Source organism: Megascapheus bottae, chromosome 19 (assembly GCF_031878675.1).
Source record: "Megascapheus bottae isolate mThoBot1 chromosome 19, mThoBot2.hap1, whole genome shotgun sequence".
NCBI lineage: Eukaryota > Metazoa > Chordata > Mammalia > Rodentia > Geomyidae > Megascapheus > Megascapheus bottae.
The window spans coordinates 32488547-32512001 of NC_143527.1; the positions used below are offsets into that span (position 1 = coordinate 32488547).

The 23455-nt window shown below is 36.2% G+C and overlaps 1 protein-coding gene across 1 annotated transcript in view; it reads left to right on the forward strand.

The window, feature by feature from the left end:
- Positions 1 to 23455, forward strand: part of Cdh2 (cadherin 2) — a 217408-nt gene that overhangs the window by 166413 nt on the left and 27540 nt on the right. Inside the window, exons 6-14 of the mRNA XM_090353296.1 lie at positions 287 to 431; positions 2988 to 3160; positions 9138 to 9275; positions 9758 to 9943; positions 12796 to 13049; positions 14546 to 14688; positions 16515 to 16748; positions 17064 to 17297; positions 19179 to 19318. Of these exons, the coding sequence (XP_090209422.1) occupies positions 287 to 431; positions 2988 to 3160; positions 9138 to 9275; positions 9758 to 9943; positions 12796 to 13049; positions 14546 to 14688; positions 16515 to 16748; positions 17064 to 17297; positions 19179 to 19318 (1647 nt within the window). The remainder of the gene's footprint in view (positions 1 to 286; positions 432 to 2987; positions 3161 to 9137; positions 9276 to 9757; positions 9944 to 12795; positions 13050 to 14545; positions 14689 to 16514; positions 16749 to 17063; positions 17298 to 19178; positions 19319 to 23455) is intronic.

The window sequence follows — 23455 nt, forward strand, 5'->3', positions numbered from 1 at the left end:
AGAACTGGCTTTGTATCTCAGATCTGTCAATAGAGAGAGCAGCCATGTACCACCATGGGGTACCTCATATTCTGAAACTCTTGTTTCCTTATCTTCAAATGCCAGTCATTCCAATCTTACCCTTTGGTGTTAGACTGAATGAATTAAAGTTGCTTGATCCCTGGATATGATGCTGTTCTACCTGCCCTGTTTATGTGGCTACTCAGGTTTTATTTTGCTTTTGAACTCTGAATCCATTCATTACTTCATTGTATCTCTTAAGTATATTTTCTGGCTACTTTTGCAGCTAAGGGCACATGCAGTAGATATTAATGGCAATCAGGTGGAGAATCCCATTGACATTGTCATCAATGTCATTGACATGAATGACAACAGACCTGAGTTCTTGCACCAGGTTTGGAATGGGACCGTTCCTGAAGGATCAAAGCCTGGTAAGTTGGCAGATAATAATTGAGAGATGACCTAACTACATGTTGTATAAGCTGACACTGTCATGCAAACTACAAAAGAAAAATGGTGCAAGCCTTTTATTGTCATTTTATTTTAGCCATAATGCTTATTGAGCAAAGGTGAGGTGACTAATGGGAAAAGAATAGATTGAAAAGTGAAAACAGGAAATATCCTTTTTAATTGCACACATTTCTATTTTCCTCATCTTTGAAAATAATATATTCCACACTCCCTATCATAGAATCTGTAAGAACCTTTCCTTGTGCTCCAGTTGATAAAGACAGAGAAACTTGAAAACAAGTAAAAAAGCCTTTCTGTTTGTGAAGGACATATTTGATCACAGGAGACAAAGCAGGAATGAAAGCCCAACTGCCTTGAAGACCCATGTTTCTGGGAACAGGTGGCAAAGGAAAAGCCAGCACCAGTCAGAAGCTGGTGACAGCTGTGACTGCTGCCCTCTAGCTACACTGGACACTGACTTGAATAGGACTCTGATGTCCTCTGCTGCCCTCTTTTCAGCTAGCGAAAGGAAAGGAGGCCTGGCCTAGAAAGAACACTTGCTGGAAGATTCTTCCCATTAGAACAGTGGTATTTGAATAACATTTCAGGTCCTTGCACTGAAAACATTGAAGTCTTCAGTCCCGGTAGACTAGCTAAGCCTGAGAAGCCTATTTAAACATGTCTAGTGGACAAGATAGTCAGGAAGCTTTCCTGAGAAGAGTTGATGCTTAGAGGATTCAATGAGCTATATTGCATAGTTTGTATTTTATAAAGCCTCTGCATTTAAAATGGCATTAAATGGTCATCTATATAGGAAAATGTAGCTAGCTATCCTTTCTTTGAGATAAATTTATAGAAATTAGCAACTGTACCATAAACAATTTTTTTTTCTTGATCCAAGTATGCTTCTTTATAACGTCAGAAGAGGACAGGTGTGGGAGGGAGAGCTGGAAGGATGCTCAAGAAACTGTGGCTCTTTGCTGAGATACCTTTACAGAAGTGTTCCCATCCATATTATAAAACTTGGCATGTTAACCTAGATGTCCCTCAGTTGATGAGTGGATCAACAAGTTGTGGTATTTGTACACAATGGAATTCTATGCTGCTGTCAGAAAAAACGACATCACCCCATTTGTTAGGAAATAGAAAGACTTAGAAAAAATCATATTAAGTGAAGTCAGCCAGACTCAAATGAACTTAGGCTCAATGGTTTCCCACATTTGTCACAATCAGTAGAAACCTTGGGCTTTACTAGCAGAGATCTGCAATAGAGCAAAACCTTGATACATAAGACCATATAGTGTGAAGCTAATTGGAAGGACCTCCAGGATATTGAAACAAAAGCCATTTAATGAATGATTGTTGTCCTTAATGTACTATGTTATCTCTCATCTCTTTTGCTGTCCCTTGGCTATCTCATATTGTTACAGTATCTCACTTTGTTATCTGATATATTGGCTATATTTGTATTTGGTTATTTGAAATTGGATAGGGAAGGGGGGAAAACCAAGATGGGGAGGTGGGGGGAGGGTAATGGGGACCAAGACATGTGAAAGGATATCAATGTATGTGAATTAATGCACCTTCTATCTGGCAAATATCATGTAACCCTTTTATTAATTACAATAAAAATATATTAAAAAACTTGGCATGTTAAATATGTCTGCACTAAAATATATTATACAAATATTCCAAAAATAGTTTAACCTTAGGCTTCTTTTTGCTACCAAAGGTCTGTTTCTTTCGAACCATTTCTTCTTTTTCTTTCTTTTTATTGTTTCAGACTTTATAAAATATACAGTTTCCCAGATAGTGTTCAAAACAGGCTCTATTCATTTATTTGGCCATAAATTTACATGTGAGCCTCCCATAAATAAAAGACTATAGATAACTCAAAGTAAAGATATTTCATGAGTGTATTTCATGCAGTCTAAAAATAACTTCTGTTGAAATACTGGTAGGATTATGGACCTTGACTCAAACTAAGCTGTTCTCACTACTTCGGTTCAACGTTTGGAAATATACTTAAAAAAAAAAAAACACTCATTCATCCATTCGTTCCATAATGAATGGTAAAGCAGATGCTTTGTGCTTGGTCCTGTGCCTTACTGTGTATAGGAATGATAAGCAAGTGTCTGCCCTATATGAACTTAAATTTTAGTACGAGACAGAAATAACAAGTAAGCAAACATGTAGATGTGGAAAATGTTTTGGAAAAAGAAGCATGTAGAAATGATATCTGTCAAAATTGTGACCCAGGTACCAGCGGTTCATGCCTATAATCCTAGCTCTTAAAAGGCTGAACTATGGAGGATGTAGTTTTGAAGCCAGCCCAGATAGAAAACTCTGACAGTATCCACAAAATAATGGGCAAAACCCCTTGATGGAACAGCAGCTAAAGTGCCAGCACCAGCTGAGCAAATGAGAAAACTTGACTTCTAAATGCTAGTATGAGATGGAGTACAACATACTCTCCTATTTGTGGGTGATCTGTAATGAAGGTTCAAGTGTTCATTTTTCCTGTTCGCTGTCTCTAGGGACCTATGTGATGACCGTAACTGCAATTGATGCTGATGATCCCAATGCCCTAAATGGGATGCTGAGGTACAGAATCCTGTCCCAGGCTCCAAGCACCCCATCACCCAACATGTTTACAATCAACAATGAAACTGGAGACATTATCACAGTGGCAGCTGGACTGGATCGAGAAGTAAGCATACCAAAATCTGCATTTGAGTTTGTTTTGAATCTTAAAGGTGATTTTATATGTTTTATGTGTGTATATTTATATGTAATATATATATATATTCTTTAATCCCAGTTAATAATATAGCTACATTATTTTTCACATACTAATTTTCATAATACTCTGCCCTATTATGTTTAGCTTTTATTATTACTTTGTGTGTGTTGGGGGGGGCGGTCATGGGGCTTGAACTCAGCCGGGGCGCTGTCTAGGAGCTCTTCAGCTCAAGGCTACCACCCTGACCCTTGGCCTGAGTGTTGTCCCTGAGCTCTTTAGCTCAAGCCCTTACCCTGAGCCAAGCCCTTCTTACCGTTTTCTAGAGGTTAATTGGAGATGAGAGTCTCATGTCCTTTTGTCATGAGTTTTTAACATTTGTACTTTTAAGAGCCTGCAAGATCTATGCATGTTTGGGTGTTTTGGGAGCCTTTGTGGATAGCCTGGTTTACATAGTACAAGGAGATTTCTTGCTTTATTACTACTAGTAATCAAGTAGTTACTTTAACAGATTTAAATGCTAATAACTGTGTTGATTCTGACAAGAACTTAAAGTTATATATGGTAGATAGCCATATTTCTGCCGTATTTTGGTGTGTTCTATACCAGTAAGCATCCAGCTTACAGGTTGACTACTTGTTTCTGGTTCATGTCTGTGCTGTTGTCACATGATTTCTTCTACTCTTTTATTTCTGTTGAATCTTCCAGTTCTCTATGCACTAACTCGAGTTCTGCACCGATCATTTGTTGAGTATTCAGCTTCCATGAGATATTCCATGCTATGTTCTTTCTCATTTCTCTATTCTGTGTCCTGATCATTTTCCTACAGATTCTCAAGGTCATTATTTGGACTATCCATAAGTATTGTTAGAGTGAATTATCCAAGTGGTATCTCATAGAGATTTGTGCTTTGCAGATTTCTGGCTGAGACCTCAGATTATGCATGTCAAAAAGAAACATTACACCCAATGCAATAAATGTTATTGATAAGGCTTTTGGAAGTGGGTTTTTTGACACTTTATTTGCTATACTAGCTAGCATTGGATCGAAGAAAACATTGCTATTACAATTAATTATATACACACAATAGTGCTAGAAGCACTATAATAAAGCAATATGAGCCAATCAAAATTATTTTATTCACTATTTAACTGAGAGGTTTACTTAGGAGTTAGATGTGTGCTTGTTGCATTGTACATATTAGTTTCTGCCTGTCGATTCTTTTCCTCACAGTGTTTTGCATCAGAGATTGTTGAAATGAGTTTCATTCTTGCAGTTATACTTTTAGTTCAGTGATATTCAGAACATGTATGTCTTTTCAATTTTTCTATTACAGTATGAAATACTGTTCTTATAGGTCAATAAACTCAGCATGGATGCCCTATTTTATGAGATTAGGAGTTATTTTTCAATAGTCTTTCTTGAGTGCCAGTTTGCTCATAGACCCAAGTAGATTCAGCTTAGTTCACAATCCTAATATTGCTCTTTCATTTACACTTTCATTGGAAGAAAAGGGCCTTCATCCCACGATATCTAATAATATTTCTATCACATTTACTGTGGCTGTTTTATAGCAAGAAAGAATTCTGTAGAAACAAAATGCATTTTTTCTAAAGCAAACTCGCCATATTTGATAATCAGAGACTGTATTTAGTTTAGGGGATGAAAGCATGAAGTGGAGCTGTAATTGCAGTTAAGTGTATCTTCCATTGGAAAATGAAGCCATTTGCCACCCCTCAATAATACTAATGCAGAAATAGACTTGAAACTATAGTCATGGATAGAGAAGATATGAGAAATTGCTTTTTGACAGTGAAATTATTAAACACAACAATGAGTTACTAGAGGAAATTATGGAAAACCTTCCTTTGCTGAAAGTCATTTAACAGAAAAAAAATATCTATCCTGGATGGTTTATGGTAATTCTGTCTGAAGCCAAGGATAAATTACTTTGACTTTTCAGGCCTTGCACAGTCTCAAAATTACTTTATTTCTATTAGAATTCACAGTTTTCTTTTTGTCAGAAGTAATTTCATTGTTGTTGACCCATAATATACTTTTAAGTGATGGCAATCTTAATCATTAAAATGCTTACCTAAACTCAGCTTCTTAATTTTCTCAAAGGTTACAAAAAAATACCTCTGTGCTTCAGATCCTCCAAACCTAAATCTATGCGTATTATGTTATCGACTCTTCAAAATGGTTCATTTTATTTATACCTCTGTTCTTGTTACAATACTTAGTGGTAACTATTCTTGTCCTTCTTCAACTTCACTTCATGCTTGTTTTCTGTCTTCATTGGACAAATTGCCCACCAATCCTCCACTAATTTTTAATTTTGGCTCTGTGAGTTCAGTGGGCTGTTTGACTTTCATTGATCTATAGCCTCAACTCTTGCATCTGTAAACAGAATAATAATGTGAGGTGTTTCGTGAGGCTGATGGTTGGATTCTGTAGGATGACACATGAAGCTCAGTGCACATCGTTTTCCTCATTGCCCTAGGAAATGGCATTTGCTTCATGTATGGTTATTCCTGTTATAACTTTTCTCATGGTAAAAAAAAGAATGATAACTTCCTATTTTCTTGGCTTAGTAATTCTTTTGTTTTCTACTGTCTTTCTTGTTTTCTATGATGGCTCCAACTTTGCCATCTCTGCAGATTATATTATATCATAATCCACTAAAATGCATTAACTCTTGCATACTGTGAAATTGCTTCCGTGTCTTCAATATGGGCTCTTTAACCCTAATACTGTGCTACACAGTAGATTAGGTTTCAGTTTGTTCATGTAGGAACAAGAAACACCAAGGTTTTTAGATACTACCCTATTAAGCAGAACCCACTAAAATTGGTATTTATATACAGTTATACTTATGGCAAATGACTACTTCAGTTCATGGTAGCTTTATCAAGCTTTAAAAGGGAGTTAAAGATAAATCACAAGTGACTCGTGGTATGGAAAAATCAGATAGGGCAGAATTAAGAAGAATCTGTAGGAATCTCTGCAGTTTGGGAAATAGTGAGCTAGTTTATTATATTCTTGTATAAGGTTTAATACGTAAATGTAAATAAAAGGATGATTTTTCCATAGCTAGGAATGATGTTTATAAGATAATACAACTCTGCAAATTTCTCCTTCATTTACTCTTCCAGTCAGGAAGTCAAAAGCGTTCTTTACTGGCTTCCTCTGTTGGACACTGTACTGTGTATCAGGGATACAAACATAAGCAAGCCAGATGTCTCCAGGGAGAGGAAAGTGTGTGTGTGTGTGTGTGTGTGTGTGTGTGTGTGTGTGTGTGTGTGTGAGCGTGTGCTTGAAGAAAGTGTGTGTGTGTGTGTGTGTGTGTGTGCTTGCAAACATGCACACATACTGAGACACTGAGCAAGAGCAGACACATACTGAGACACTGAGCAAGAGCAGGCATACAGTATGACCACACAGCCATGGACACTGGAGACACAGGTGATGTATATTCCTGAGTCCCCAAACCTCTCATCCTCAAGGATTTTCAGAAGTCATCCCTGGCTGGCTCAGAGTAAAGGATTAAATATTCTGGGCTAAGGTTCTCAACCATGGCATTTCTGACATTTTGGAGTAGGTAATTGTTTCTTGTAAGAGTCTATCCCATCCAAGAATGCCTGCCTTTTCAACAGATGACAGTCACACTCTTCAGATTGTAATAACTAAAAACGATCTCTGGTAGGGCACAATCATCTGGTTGATAGAGAACTGGAGATTTGAAGGGGATTGTCGAACAATGACAGACAAGAAGTATACTCATTACCCTACATATGTAACTAACCCCTCGATACATCACCTGGAAAATAACATTTAAAAAAGATTATATATTGTGTTTCAGAAATAGAAATTTTGTGTTAAAAACATAAAGAGTTCACGTACATGATACGAAATTTCCAGTTAAGCTGCAGATCCCAGTATTTCAGCTTAATACAAAATGGTGTGCATCATGATTATATAATTTTAAAATTCTTATAAGAAAATAATATTGATATGTTTTTTTTAAAAAATAACCAGATTTTTCCTCTCTAATATTTCCCCTTTTCTTATTATGATTCTTCCTATTTCCCCTTTTCTTATAACCCCCTCTCTTTCCTTTGTCTCTTCTCTTTCTCTTCCCTCCCTCTGTCTCTCTTTCTCTCCTATACAATACTCAGAGACTCAGAGGCTTAGATCTGAGCAGGAAAATCTGTGAGATTATCTCCAAGTAATCACATAAAATTAAAAAAGCTGAAATTAGAAATTCTTTTGCTCAAGTGGTAGAACACCACCAGCCTTGAGTAAATTATCTGTCCTGAGTTTAAGCTGTAATCCTTGCACACATGCATACATATCCACAACAAAAGAAAAAAACTATAACTAGAAATCATAACTAGTAGCTAACAAAATGGCACTTCAGTAGTCACCACAAATTTTTGTTTTCCTACTTTTTATTGGGGAGGCTGAATTGAAGCTCTTGCCTCACTAAACTGTACTGACACTCTTGGTAGAGAAAGGAAAACATTGAGAAATATTGCAGCCCACTTACACATTACAGTTATGTGTGGTTGGTTAGGAAAACGTAGGATGGTTCAGCCAGTTCCATTCCTTTGTATTTTTTTAACTTTAAAAAATGTGGTATTTTCTTTTCTAGGAAGACAAAAAAGAAATGAAAAGCCCTAAAATAAATAACTGCTAGAGATTGGCATTTGGGTGGACAGAGTCTTAAAATCTGATGTGTGATGTTTGGTTTTTCCTCCCACTCCTTTCTTTTCCTTGCCCTTCCCTCTAACAACTAAATCAAAAGCTACAATTTGTGTCTGTTCTATGCTAGCTTCAGAAATCCCTTGAGAATGGCCATTCATAATGTCAGCTATATTTAGGATCCAGGGAAACCACACTTTTCAGTGACAGTTGCTTTGTTTTGTATGAAGAAATGAGATTTGTTGTTTGGAATGGTTTAACATTCACAAAAATGATCTGTAGTTTTTTTTTTTAATCTGTGCCAATTTCCACAAACATTTCCACTGATTTTAGTTACTGTTTGTTTTAGTTTTTCTACTACAAAACCTTGTCAAGTTTTGTGCTATAGATTTCTCAATCTCAAGGCTTTTTTTCTTTTTATTTAGTCTTAAGTAACATCTTTAAATTGTCTTAGATCCAGCTGAGTTCATCTCCCTTTTAAAACAGTCAATCTATAATTTGAATGTTGGATGCCTATCTGGTGAGAAACATGTACAAACGTTCAGTAAATAGCTCACATGTAAATATATGCTGGAACTGTGATTTAAACTATGTGCTCTATCTAAATGCCAGCCCACAAAATATACAACCATTCAGTATCTGTTATGGTTGAGGACCAGTGATAGAAACATAACCCCTTTAATGAGGTTTTGGCTGTTTTTTCTAAGGACTCTTGTTATAGCTTTGGATAATTGGAGCTAATGGAAATTAGAGGGAAATATTGAGTCCACCTTGTTACAACAGAAAGAAGAATGTACATAGGAATGCATAAAAGGAATTGTGTATACTTTGTGAATTAAATATACTTCCTTCTGCTCTGCTTCTTTTCTTTACTATGCGCAGAAATTAAAGTACGAGAGAGTAAATGTAAAGCTAAAGATTTGAGTGCTTGATTACAATCTTGTGGAGGAAAGGAAGAGGTTGAAAAGACACGGAGGTTTAGCTTAGCTGTGAGTTTCACACATCTGCAGTAGTTCTTTCCTGTGAGTTGAAGGGAATTATACACACTTAAATCTCCTTAGACAAGGACCAGACCCATGCTTCTTAAGTTAAAGTAAACTCCACTTGGGAAATTTCAAGTAAATGTTAATCAGAATAAACGATGTTGTGCTTGCCGTGGATAATAAAGAGCCATTTACAGACAACTGTTATGTCTTCATGAGGAATTAGTTTCATTGAAGTTGCTGTCTTTATGTCTTTTTAGAAAGTGCAACAGTACACGCTAATAATTCAAGCTACAGATATGGAAGGTAATCCCACGTATGGCCTTTCTAACACAGCCACCGCCGTCATTACAGTGACAGATGTCAATGACAATCCTCCAGAGTTTACTGCCATGACGGTAAGCACACTTCCTTGCTCAAAGAACTTTAACTGTACCTGTGCACAACTGAGTTTTGTCATGAATAAGAAGCGCATTAAATCCAAGTTGCTTAACCCAATAGTCGAATGACTACTGACTCATACGTTTCTGTCCCTGGAGCTTTAAAGCAGATATCTGAGTACTTTGGTTCCTTCCTGGTGTACTCTAAGACCACTGTTGAAGACATTAAATTATACTTCCTAGAAGAAATCCTGTTGTAACAAGATTCCTATAAACATTTTCAGGTGCATAAACTACACAAGCCTGAATCATGCTACTTTTTTTTTTTTTGAAAAGTTTTATAGTATTTTAAAGTCAGACACAAATGCCCTGATTACTTCTAGTGCTAGTGTCTTCATTTAGAGTAGAGAATAAAGACTTCATGGGGTGGCAAATTGAGGGTGGTGTGATCGAGCCATTTTGTCCTTCACTTCTCTGATGGAGGTTTGTCTTTCTTATAGTTCTATGGTGAAGTCCCTGAGAACAGAGTGGATGTCATCGTTGCCAATCTAACAGTGACAGATAAGGATCAGCCTCACACGCCAGCTTGGAATGCTGTGTATAGAATCAGTGGTGGAGACCCCACAGGGCGGTTCGCCATTCAGACTGACCCAAACAGCAATGATGGATTAGTCACCGTAGTGAAAGTAAGTGTTAGTGCACCCCCTGGTGAATGTAACTGTAACCCCTCTATACATTACCCGACAATAAAAAAATTTAAAAAAAGAAAGAAAGTGTTCCTTTACCCTTCAACAGAAGCTCAACAGTAACCAGGGCGTACCCTCTTTTTTTATGTTTTTGAATTTGAGTACTTTCTCTGTCAAGCTTCTCTAAATCTGGATTTTATATCTGTTTAGTGAGTTATATGTTATAGCATTGTATATGTACTGATTAAAATCAGATCAGACAGATTTACTAATTTGAGTAAAGGCCTCCAGTCTCAGTGATGTTGATGAAGTTGATTCATTAGCAATCTATCACTTTCTGAGGTTTTGGTCATCATTTGAGAGCTACTAAGAACTGTGTTCCATATCTGCAAGCCTTGTTTCTACAACTATTGGGCTTTTGATGGGTAGTGAAGGAAGTAAAGGTATTACAGAAATTAAATAGAATGAATAGATTTGAGGAGAACCAACTTTTTTTAGGATTTTCATTGAATGGTAGCTTTTAATGTAATCTTAATATTTTAAGAAACTGATTCTTCTAATTCCCTTTTTTGTTGTTGGTGGTGATAATGATGCTTGAACTCTGGACCTGGGCACTGTCTTTGAGCTCTTCAAAGGCTAGCTTTCTACCACTTGAGTCACAGTATCACTTCCAGTTTTCTGGTGGTTAATTGGAGATAAGGAGTCTCACAGACTTTTGAGCTCAGGCTGGCTTTGACTAGCAATCCTCAGATTTCAGCCTCCTGAGTAGCCAGGTTTACAGGTGTAAGCCACCAGTGCCCAGCTTTCTAATTCTTAATTATTAAAAGGTTCAGACAAAACAACTCACTACTGGGTGCAAAGTAAACATTTTTACAGAAAATGAATGTTCAGTTATAATGTAAAATACCGTCCAAGTTAATGTCTTTCCTTTTAACCAACTGATAGAAGTTTATTTCCTACTTTGCCTCTCATCAAAACATACATGATCCGTAAGTGAAACTACTTGTTGGCTTTAGAGAGATGTACATGTAGATATACTGCTAAGAATTAGATGCTGACCTACGTGAATTGAACAATTTCCTAAACAAATAATAGAGTAATGCTGAAAAACCCCCAGCATGCTTTGCTCAAATGCCACCTCTGCTATGATATTTGTTAGACCATGGCCAGTTATTAGACCTGTGTGAAGCTTGGATTCCTTACATAGAATGTGGAACTTGATGACTTCATACAAGTCATAGCACTTTTGTGGGCAATGACCTTTATACACTCAAAGGACTTGCTCATAGTGTTTACCATATGACATCAGGGAGAATTTATGTGGCTGAGAGACCTGCCTGAAGTATTATAAAAATCTTATTTTCTGGCTACTTTCATGCCTTACTTTAAAAACTTAAAACAGAGACCTTGAATTGAGACTTTATAAAAGAAAACTTTGTACTTGAAGATTTGAGATTAAGAAACATAGTTTATTCTGATAATATGACTTTTTCATGATCATCTGTTTCTTAGGTTACCAGCCATGGTATGAAGGCTTTGTGTGCCCTTTCTTTCCTGCTCTTCTTGAAAAGTAATGCCTGTTTAAATCTTCACTGAAAGGTGGATAAGAGAAATGAAAAGTGGTGAAAGTCCACTCTGATCACTGGACTTGTGACAGTCTAGTGAAAGCAAGATTGAGTAGAACTTTGGAAGTTAATATTTACATGAAGTATTTTGTGTGCATTGATCCATATGAAGTTTTGTTCTTTGATTCAGGGCTTTTATAAACTGTTAAAAGTGATCAAAAAAATAAAACTCCTTCCACCTAGAAACGCTTTTTTATGTTCAGTACTGGGGCTTGAAATCCGGACCAGTGTTCTGTCCCTGAGCTATTTTGGGCAAAGCTAACTCTCTACCACTTGCCCTACAGCTCTACTTTCAGCATTGTGGTGGTTAATTGGACAAGTGTCTCATAGACTTTCCATATTGGGCTAGGTTCGAACTGTGCTGCTTAGATCTCAGGCTCCTGAGTAGCTAATATTACAGGCATGTACCACCAGTGCTCAGCAGCTCTTAATTTTTAAAAGTATGTGTTTGTACACACATGCATACTCATGTGTATACATTTTACTTCAAAATGTGTATTTCAGGTTATGAAAGATGTGTCTGAATGGGAACACTTCGCTTTGGAAAACAGATCACACTGCCTGTTTTGGTTTTTTTAAATTTATCATTAGCTGGTAAATTTTTCAAGATGGGGCATGGTCTTTGAACCAATGTTTTGAATGTAGATCCTCACTTTTTTTTTTTTTTTGTGGGTCATGAACTCAGCCTGGGCACTATCCCTGAGCTCTTCAGCTCAAGACTACTGCCCTACTATTGAGCCAAGCCCCACGTCCCCTTTTCTGGAGGTTAATTGGAGATAAGAGTCTCAGGTCACTTTGTGCCTGGGCTGGCTTTGAACATTGATTCTCAGATCTCAGCTTCCTGAGTAGTTAGATTACAGGCATGAGCCACCAATCCTCACATTTTTATATGACTAAACATTATCTATTATTTTTGTTAACAGTTCTATTTATAAAGAATATCAAGTATTTAGAAATACTGCCCCCCAAAAAGTAGATTTGTGTAGTTTTGGTAAACATAAACCTTTGAAGTAGTACCCATAGTTTATAAATATACATAAGTTAGAATTAGTATTTCAGTCATTGACTGTGCAAATGTTTGTGTCACAGAAACTTGAGAGGAACTTTAAATTGTGGTGAATGAAAAATGTTAATGTCACAGAAATGGAGTTGGTAGACTAAAATGCACAATGCAAATATTCTTATTTTTGTAAAAATGTGGTTTCCCCTTTTCGTTTTGTTTTTCAGCCAATCGACTTTGAAACAAATAGGATGTTTGTACTTACTGTTGCTGCAGAAAATCAAGTGCCATTAGCCAAAGGAATTCAGCACCCACCTCAGTCCACTGCAACTGTGTCTGTTACAGTTATTGATGTGAATGAAAACCCTTATTTTGCCCCAAATCCAAAGGTTATTCGTCAGGAAGAAGGGCTTCATGCAGGCACCATGTTGACAACATTCACTGCCCAGGACCCAGATCGATACATGCAACAGAATATTAGGTATGAAATGCCTTCTATGGTACTTTTGAATTTACGTTACAGTCTTTGTTGTGCATAGAACTTATTTAATTACCATGCTTCAACAGCTCTGAACCACCCAGGAAAATTTCCAAAGGTGTAAATATTTTCCAAGATATTTTAAAATTATTTGGTAAATTTAACTCTCAATATAGCAATGGCAAAGGTACAAATATAAGAATGATTCTATGTCTGCATTATTTAAAGAAAAAATTCTATAACTTTGTTTCTTCCATCTCTCATTTAAAAAGAACTATTTATCCTGTAATTTTACACCACACATCTTGAAAAGTACCATAGTGAATAAATGGAGAACTTTCATATGCTGCAAAATTTATCTCTCTTTCTTAAATCAGGGAAGAAAACTCATGCCAAAACAAGAATCTAAGAGCTAATTAATTTTATTCTGTACATATACAGTACATTTAAAATGTATCAGTAAAGATTCCCAGCCTCAGCAAAATGTAATTTATCCTTCCTGGTGAGGGAGCAGATGACTGGCAGAGTATGACCCATATGACTATGATCCATCACTGATGATGATAATTTTTTAAATTAGCTCATAATTTATTTAACTTTTTTGAACTGATGCTAGCAGATAACTGCATATATTCTCCATTTCTCCATACATCATAATGAAGACAGTTAAGCAGCTAATTAATAGCTGTATGAGAATCCTATAGCTTTTATCTCTTTAAAACATCTTATTTTCTCTAATATATATATTGGTTATCTGAAATTGAAATACAAAAGGCAGTTAAGTAGATAGAGCTGCTAGTACAGTTTCACACCTGTGAGATTCTTCCGAAGGATGAAGATGTGAGATTTGGTCCTGGGTCAGAGATACTAGTAGGGAATAGGATTGTATGGGTATCTCTCCTGAGACAAGGTAGTAATACATTTTAGGAGTTGTATGAGATATAAAACCCACAATTCTAGCTGGGCATTTGTGGCTCATACCTGTAATCCTAGCTACTCAGGAGGCTAGGATCTGAGGACTGTGGTTTGAAGCCAACCCAGGCAAGAAAGTCTGGGAGACCCCCATTTCCAATGAACTCTTCTTCCTTCTTCCTTCTGCTTCTGCTTCTGCTTCTGTTTCTGCGTCTTCTGCTTGAACTCAGGGCATGAGGTGCTATCCTTGGGCTTTCTCAAGGCTAGCATTCTACCACTTGAGCTACTGCACTATTTCTGGCTTTTTCTGTGTATGTAGTACTGAGGAACTGAACCCAGGTCTTTGTGCATGCTGTGCAAGCACTCTACCACTAAGCCAAACTCCTGGCCCCAGCAATGCCTCTTCTCTTAAATAACTACAGATGTTTTGTGCTTCCCTGTGTGCTACAGAAATACTGTGTTAAATATGTATTTCAGATCATTATAGAAATGCAAGATAAAGATCTGGTTGTAATGCTTTTATCATTCATATTTATTCTTTAAATTATTTTATATTCAAAAATTAAATATACTGCACTTTTTTGTAGATATACAAAATTATCTGATCCTGCCAATTGGCTTAAAATTGATCCTGTGAATGGGCAAATCACTACGATTGCTATTTTGGATCGCGAATCACCAAATGTGAAAAACAACATATATAATGCCACTTTCCTTGCTTCTGACAATGGTATGTAATTAAATATATATTCCCCATGATAGGGGCCAAATTCTGGTTAATGAGAATATAGAGCCTGTCTTGTAAGTGCATAGGAAATGAGTTTTTCCACAATATGGAATTATTTAGAAAACAGATCTTAGAAAACAGAAATTAGACCTGTGGAACTTTACCTGACCTGGACTGTACTTTCTAATTGTACAATTGGTAATAAAATTTTAAATGCCTCCTTCATTTACTTTTGTTAAATGGATGTAGTGGTATCTATAGCTAACAGCATTTTTTTATTATTACTTAAGTACAATGGCATCTACATGTAATCCTTTTAAAATGGTGTCTGGCAAAAACCAATAGCAGAATAACATTCAGATTTCACAATATTTTTAACTTTATGATATGAATATGTGTGATTAATAAAAATAGATTTTATACTGATGGTTAAGATGTGCTATTTAAAAAAACATAGTATGTAACACTTCTTATAAAAATAATAGGGAAAAGATAATAATCTGAAGAAAATTTATCTGATGAGAATGCTAAAACAATAATCCTTCCTCTTTCTATGTGCAAATGTGTAGAGCCTCTGCTGTTGTACCTCAAAACATCACATTAAGGTCCCTTTGTTAATGATTTCTTGCTGTTTATACAGCTGCTTTCCTTAGCAGTATGACTTAAAGTAATGAATCTTGAACCATTATACTGGGATACAAGGAGTCATATAATGATATATGTCAGTTATGAGTTGTAACCACCTTTCCCGTTCACTAAGTTGGATCATTTTCTAATTGAAAGGATATTAGGTATTATAAACAGGTGAGCCGTTAAATCTCTGTAGCTAGAATGCTTTGACAATATACTTCACTTAAGTTCAAAAACTGGATATGCAGCCTCAGATCTGCTCCTCATAATTGGGCAAACAGACTCTGTGCTTGTGTTTCACATGTCAATATATTTGCCTAATCTATAAAGCCTTTACAAGAGTTAATCTACTGATCATAAATGTAAAAATTGCTCATACTACCAAGTACCATAATGGTCACTGTAGTATTGGAATATTGTTACAAACACCTAGTACTTTCAATTCTCTCTCACAGAAGTATATATTCTTCCTCAGAGAGGGTGGCAGAGATTCTTACCCACTTCATACGATAGTATGTATGTATATACTTACCTAGTTGCATTACTTTGGGCATTAGTATGTACCATTATGTATAAAATATGTATGTGTGTGTATACTTATACACACTCATTTTAGAAGTTTAAGATGAAAAATGTAGACAGCAGCCTAAATCCTTCCTTAAGCAGATAGTGTACTAGTCAGTAATATTTCCTCTTTCTTCCATAGTGTTCCTTCCAAAAACGAGGCCCATGATGCTGACCTACTTAACTTGTCAGTGACTGTTATCAGACATAGCTTTGTTTGAACTTTTGAAACACTGCTCTGTTTTCCCATGTACATGCCTTGGTTTTCCATTAAGAAGACAAGACCCCTAAGATTGTGATTTTTTTTTTTTTGTGCCAGTCGTGGGGCTTGAACTCAGGGCCTGAGCACTGTCCCTGACTGATAGCAAGGGTGGGATAGGTGTGAGAATCCATGGCAAGGTCATAAATTATCATCATGCTCAGCTTCTATAGAACAGCACTGGAAGCTCAGGAATTATCCTTAGAAGGGAAGCCAGACATTGCCTTGCTCCAGTCTGTGTGGATCCTGTGTTAGATTTTGTCAGAGTAAGGTAGTGAAAGTGAGAAAAAGGCTAGAAACCTTGAGAATTTCATCATAATTGACATTCATCAGAGAGAATTGTTCAGCATCAGTTGTGATTTTCCCCCCTTTTTAGGAATCCCCCCTATGAGTGGAACTGGAACCCTGCAAATCTATTTACTTGATATTAATGACAATGCCCCTCAAGTGTTACCTCAAGAGGCAGAGACTTGTGAAACTCCAGACCCCAATTCAATTAACATCACAGCACTTGATTATGACATCGATCCGAATGCTGGACCATTTGCTTTTGATCTTCCTTTATCTCCAGTGACTATTAAGAGAAATTGGACCATCACCCGGCTTAACGGTAAGAATAGGTTAATTGTTTGAAATATGTATATAGTTGACAGGTTTTGAAGCCTGGTATGAAAAGTTCATTTCTTCATTTCATGTGTTTTGTAATCTTCTCATTAGATGTAATTTTAAGCTATTTAATGTTTAAGTGAGGTATTAAAAGCCCCTAGAACCAAAAATTAAATTCTTCACGAGGCAACATAGTTGTGAATTGCTTTATATAGATAATTAGGGAATAAATACATTCTGAAAAAACATTCTGTGTGTGTTTTTTGTCACCTTAAGTATTAACTCTCACACCTTTTGGATTTTTTTTTGTTTGGTGTAGGTGATTTTGCTCAGCTTCATTTAAAGATTAAGTTTCTTGAAGCTGGTATCTATGAAGTTCCCATCATTATCACCGATTCTGGCAATCCTCCCAAGACCAACATCTCCATCCTTCGTGTGAAGGTTTGCCAGTGTGATTCCAACGGAGATTGCACGGATGTGGATAGGATCGTGGGTGCAGGACTTGGCACAGGAGCCATCATTGCCATTCTGCTCTGCATCATCATTCTGCTCAGTGAGTGCTTCAGTTTTCACCATTGGAGTAATTTAATTACAACCCGTAGCTTTTCATTCCTTTTGCTTCTAGGATGTTCAGCAATAGACTTATCACTGTCACCTTACAGTGATATACAGGGCAGCCAAGTCTACTTTAAAAATAAACAAACAAACAAAAAAATCCAAAATACCCCCCCTTCCTATGCACACTATTTTAAGCACTTACACACTTGCAACATACCTTTCTAGAATTCTTCTTCCAAGCTCTCGCCAATGTTTTCTAATGTGGATGGTTTGAGGAGCTTTACAAAACTCTTCTCGTAGGAAAAAATGTTAAGCAACCCCAAGTCTAAGCATTTACCTTATGATTTGAGTATGAATTTATGGCATGTAGTTGATGATTTGCAAAAAACTAAGTATATTGCTTTCCTTTCCTTTCCCGCATATAAAGCACAGTCAGCAACCTGCTTCAGTCATGTGAGGATCAAAGTATTTGTTTCTGAAAGGCTGTACAAAATAGGGAGAAATTGTACTTCACACACAGCACATTTGATAATAGAGATGATTACACAGCTCAATAAATTGTCTGTCTTTAGAGTAAGTGTAGATTAAGGAATTGCTCTTTTTTAAGATACTTTGCAATCTTTGGTTCAAGAATGCAAGAAAATTAACCACTGGAAAGTACTTTAGGAACTACTTCTGAGCATGCAGGTTAAAAGAATAAATTGCCTGGGCCCAGTGTTTTATTGTGGAATCGCAGCAGGACTTAGTTTATTGTGTGGTCATGCTATGCACCAATCACTTTCTTGAAAATGTTGGCCATTTCTTTTATGTTTTCCCCATTTACAAGTGTTCTGGTAATTTAGAATTCTGTCCCTTTATTCTAAGCAATTACTATAGAAGCCTAAGCATTTTTTACTTCCTGTGTGGAGACCACTTTGCCTATAATTTGAAACCTGCATGCTATGCTAATAATCTACTTGCTAGATTTAGCCCTGGAACAATGGCAAATGAGATCATGTATCTGGCTTTCAAAGGAGGATATTTACTTTTATGGCCAATAATAAAAATGTGCTTAAATAGGAGTCGTTAAATCTTTTGTTTCAGGATATAAACTGATACCCCCAGATTTTAGACAGAACTTATTCCTAGTTGTGCACTTAGGGATAATGTTACACTTGCAGCTGAAATGTAGTGCATATGCCAGCCTTATCAAGACAGACTTGGATATGATGTATTGACACATGAGGAAATGACTGTGGCATTTTGAAGGAAAATTAATTGGTGTTGATTCCATCAACTAGGAAAAATTTATGGATCCAAGCCTGACAAATAAATGTAAAGGATACAGAACTAATATTATTATAATGGTAAGGAGAATCCCCACATCTTCTTGGGTGAGACATTCAGCTTGATAAAGAAGGAGTGGTGGAAGAGCCTGGTAGAAGAAAAAAAGAAAAATGACATCTGGGACTCAAAAAACTCATGAGCTAAAAGTTGATCCAGTTCCAATTTTCTACTCGAGTCTCCTGAGCATGTGCTATCTTCTGAGAATTTGGAACTTCAATGAGGACTAAGTCTGAATGACACTAGATCATATTTTTCTTCATCTGAAGAAATTCTACAGATGAAACATTCTATTAAGAGCATCTATTCTCTAGTAAGCCAAAATGAAAGTGTGTTCACAAGACAGCAAGGAATGAAGCCCTGGTTTTCATACTTTATACCTAGAGTTCAGCTTGTTTTGTCTTAGCTCTGTTGGTGGCAGGCTGGAAATAGAAACAGAGGGAGCAGTGCCTCACACACCTTCAACACTTCTAAGTGAAAGGCATTGTGTTGGATGTTGCCCACAAGTTTTGAAAATGGTAACACTGTGTCTCTTTCCTGTATTTCTCCCTAGTCCTTGTTCTGATGTTTGTGGTGTGGATGAAACGCCGAGATAAAGAACGCCAGGCCAAGCAACTTTTAATTGATCCAGAAGATGATGTAAGAGATAATATCTTAAAATACGATGAAGAAGGTGGAGGAGAAGAAGACCAGGTGAGCATTATTCTGAATCTTTAAAAGGAAATACTGTATAGTTACTGGGAGGGGGATCATTAACAGATAAAGTATGATAATTTTCAGGTTTATTCTTAATTTATCAGTGGGTTGGTGAATTCATTTATTTGTATGCCATATATACTTATTAAATTTTTCGATCAATACCACATGCCCTCGTATTTATTTTGTAGGACATTCACTAACATTGCTTCATGGCATTCAGAATTTAAACTCAGCCCCCTTGGTATTAAATATAAATGTTTAGTTTACATTTGTACTAAGAAAATTTTTTCACTATTTTTCTCTTGCTAGATATTCAAAATGTAACTAATTTCTTCTTTGGGAACTAAATATTTAATATAGATATAGAAATATCACTAAACGTATTCATTCTGCAAACATTTACCAAGCAAATTCAATATTCCAGGCACAGTTTTAATTTCTGCTAATATAGAGAGGTGGGCATAGAAAACAGAAACTTACCTGTAAGGATCTTCCATTATCTGGAAACATTTGAAGTTATATAGAACATATACTTCAGCTTTACATCCATAGTTTCTGCATGGCGAGTGGCTCATAATGTTGGGTCAACACAGGTATAAGTTCCTTTCTGTTACATACTCTGAGCTTCTGAATTGCAGTGTATGTAATATATATGGAATTATCCCCATTTCAAGGATAAGAATATGTAATGCAAGGATAACAAAGATTCTTGTCTGCATTGAAGCAACATCTTAGATACTATAATAGTACCATTTATAAGGTTTGTGCTATATGCCAGGCATTGTGTTAAATATATTGAATACCATTTCTTAAATGCTTTAATCTGTAATATTGCTATATGTCCACTTTGAGTGCTAGAAAATTGTCACTTGAATTCTCTAAAATCCCATACCAAGGAAGTAATAGATGTTGGATTTGAGTCCAAGTCTGCCTGATTTTACAGCCTAAACTAACTACTGTGATGTAGTTAGTCTTGAAATCACTGAATCATTTGAAATTACTATAAACCATGAAAATCATTCTGTCAGGTATTTATTATATGCATTTGATAATTATGCATTTACTTAGTAAAAGATTGTCAGGATAATACTATAAAAGAGAATCTACAAGTCTTGAATTTGCACAAAATAAATGGAAATAGCATTTGCTTTGAGTATATATACTTACAACAGCCTTGGGACTGTTCATTTATATACATGCAGTGATTTGTAAACACTCTTTTCCTTCACTTCTTCACTCTTTTGATGAAAAAAAATCATCACTTTTATTTTGCAAAGCACAGTCATGTTCATTCTTCCATTTAATCTTAGTGGTAGCCTGCTAGAATTTTCCCTTTCACATTTACAAAAACTTGTATGGTTTGCTCTCAGCATTTGTAACTCGGAGAGCTGAAACTCAAACCCACACCATACTATCTCTTTTCTGGTTCTGTGCTTGCTTTATAAAACCACCACTCTCTCATTTAGAAGAGATGTTTAAGTTATGTTAAAAACTTGACTCCAATGTGTAAAGCTGTTTTGAATACTGACTGATTAAACTGGCTCTATAAATATGCCCCAGGGTTTCTTGCTTATAAATGCCTTTGAATTTTAAAATTCATGTTTAGCTTAATTCTTCATTAATATATCCTTTTACTTTCCTAGACTGTATTCAAGATTAACAAAGGTATGTTGATTACACTCTCAAAAACCTTCTACTTTCATTATATGATGCTTTCGGTCATTGCTTATCATTTTCAAGACAAACCTAAGGCCAACTCAGTAAAGCCTCAGTAAAAATAATAACCAGTATAAAGTTGTGAGCAATAACTAGATTCTGCTCAACGTGAAAGGTACAGAGGCAAAGAACCTAGAGAGTTTTCAGCTTTGAGTGAGAATCAAGTAACTAATGTCACCCTTCTGAATCTTTTCTGCTTTCATCCTGGTCCTTTCAAGAAATCATTGAAGTTTCTTTTGCCATTAATTTAGGAAAGATTTGTTTATTTTATTGACTTTATCCACTTAGTTTGATGCTGAGAACCAATGATAAAACATGCATATTGAAGGAAATGCAAAAGACTGCAGCAGGACAACACCATCCTCTGGAAATCAGGATCCAGTTCCTGATCTAGTCCAGTTTACGGCCCAAATCATCTTGTCCACTTGGAGAGCACACACTGGGCTCTTGCAAGTTTGGAAATAATGCTCAACCCGACCAATGCTCAACAAAAGTTTTTAATGTGCTTGTGTTTTATGTCTTTGTGATTTATGAAGATGGTTTACAAGTTTTCATCAAAATTCTTTGGCCTCTTCTTGACTTCTGGCATTCTCCAAGTTCCACATAAACTTATGGCTATATTTTTACGTCTTTCCCAGTAGCCTCAGAATTTTTTTCTGGGATTTGCTTTGTGCTATACTCAATGACAAATTGTGAGAATTTTTCTGGAACTTTTCCTGTCTACTTTAATTCCTTATGTAGCACTGGTTTTCCTGTCGCTTCTTTAAAGCTTTTTAGTTCCTTCATGGCATCTTAGGTCTACATCAAAATTGTCATCTCTGATTCTCCATTATGATTTCTTGGTTCAGTTCGTGCTGCAGACAATTGTGATAAAAACTAAATACTGCAGCATTCATTTTTCTAATAATGACCTTCTCTTAACAGTAAAAGAAAAATCTGTGATATAGGAATACCACACCAGAGATTCTGTGTTCTATACTTATGTCATCCTTTTATTTTCTCATATATTTTAATTTTAATTAATAGAAGGGTTACATATTTGCCAGATAGATGGTGCATTGATTCCCATACATTGATACCCTTTCACATGTCTTGGTCTCCATTTCCCTCCCCCCCACCCCCACCCCTCATCTTGTTTTCCCTGTTCCCTAACTTATGTCATCCTTATCCTACAGCTTGCTAACAGGCATCTGTCGCTGAATTGACAGCTCCACCCATGCTTTGAGATTTATCAAATCCAAACATCTTCTTTAGCATTCCTCTACACAAAGTAGATGTCTGTTTGAAGGAGTTAGTGGTAGGTGAACTCGTTCAGGGGGGCAAATCCATCTGGTCTTTCTATGTATGGTCCTAATGCCTTCTTTGCTTTTTGGGTACTTTATCCTTTTAGTTCTTTAATAGCAGGTTACTTTTGTCTCCCTCTTATTCTTTCCCTATAGACAAAGCAGCTACATGTTTTCTTTCTCATAAACAGGGCTACTTTACCATGTTGCTTTGTATTCATTCAATTAAACTTCATTTTGTTCACAGCTGTCCTATGGTTTCAAAAACTGGTCTGTTCACTGATCTGACTTGTTATTGGCACTAGGCTGTGACTGAATCACATGGCCTTCTTTAACTGTAGCCAGCAGCCAGCAGCAGGCTTCCTGCATAGGTGAGAAAATAACCAACATACCTGGCAGTATTTTCAGTAGCCAGGGCTTCCTTTCACCTCAACCAGGCCATATTATTGCCAGATGTGTCCAGTATCTTTTTCCAGTTGTTTTCTATTGCTTTAGATTAGTATATTTTTTTATTTATGTGTAAATGGATTCTGTACATCAAGACTTGGTATGCAACTTCCCTTATTCAAAATTATGTCTCTGAGATTCAACAACACTGTATACAAAAGTAGTTCACTTTTGCCATAGATGAATGCTCTATTGTAATAATTATCCACATTTCATCTAATTTTTGTCCTACTCATGGACATGGATGCTTTTTCCAGTTGGATTCTGAATGTCTTGTGTCTCATTTAAGAGCTTGTTCTGTTATTGTCCATATAGCATAGCATGTCATCGAGCAAGATGTTTTTAATTTTCATAGGTCCTACTTTCTCCATTTATGGTTAGTGAACCATAGCCTATTTAATAAAATTTAATCTGTCCCAATGTAAAGAGCCCTCCCTCCCCTCCCCCCACAAACCTTGATGTTGTCTTGTTGAAGCTCTGTCATGTTAATTATCACAGTTGTCATAAATCATAATTATAAATGAGAATTGTGATGTATTTGTGATCTTCTACCTACTACAAAATGTAGTTCAGGGCCTTTTTATTTGTTTTCCATTATAGATATCCAGCTTTATTTACTTAAAAAAGATAATCATAGCTCACTATCATAAAAGCTGTAAGTAGGAATGTTTGTTCGTGTGTGTAT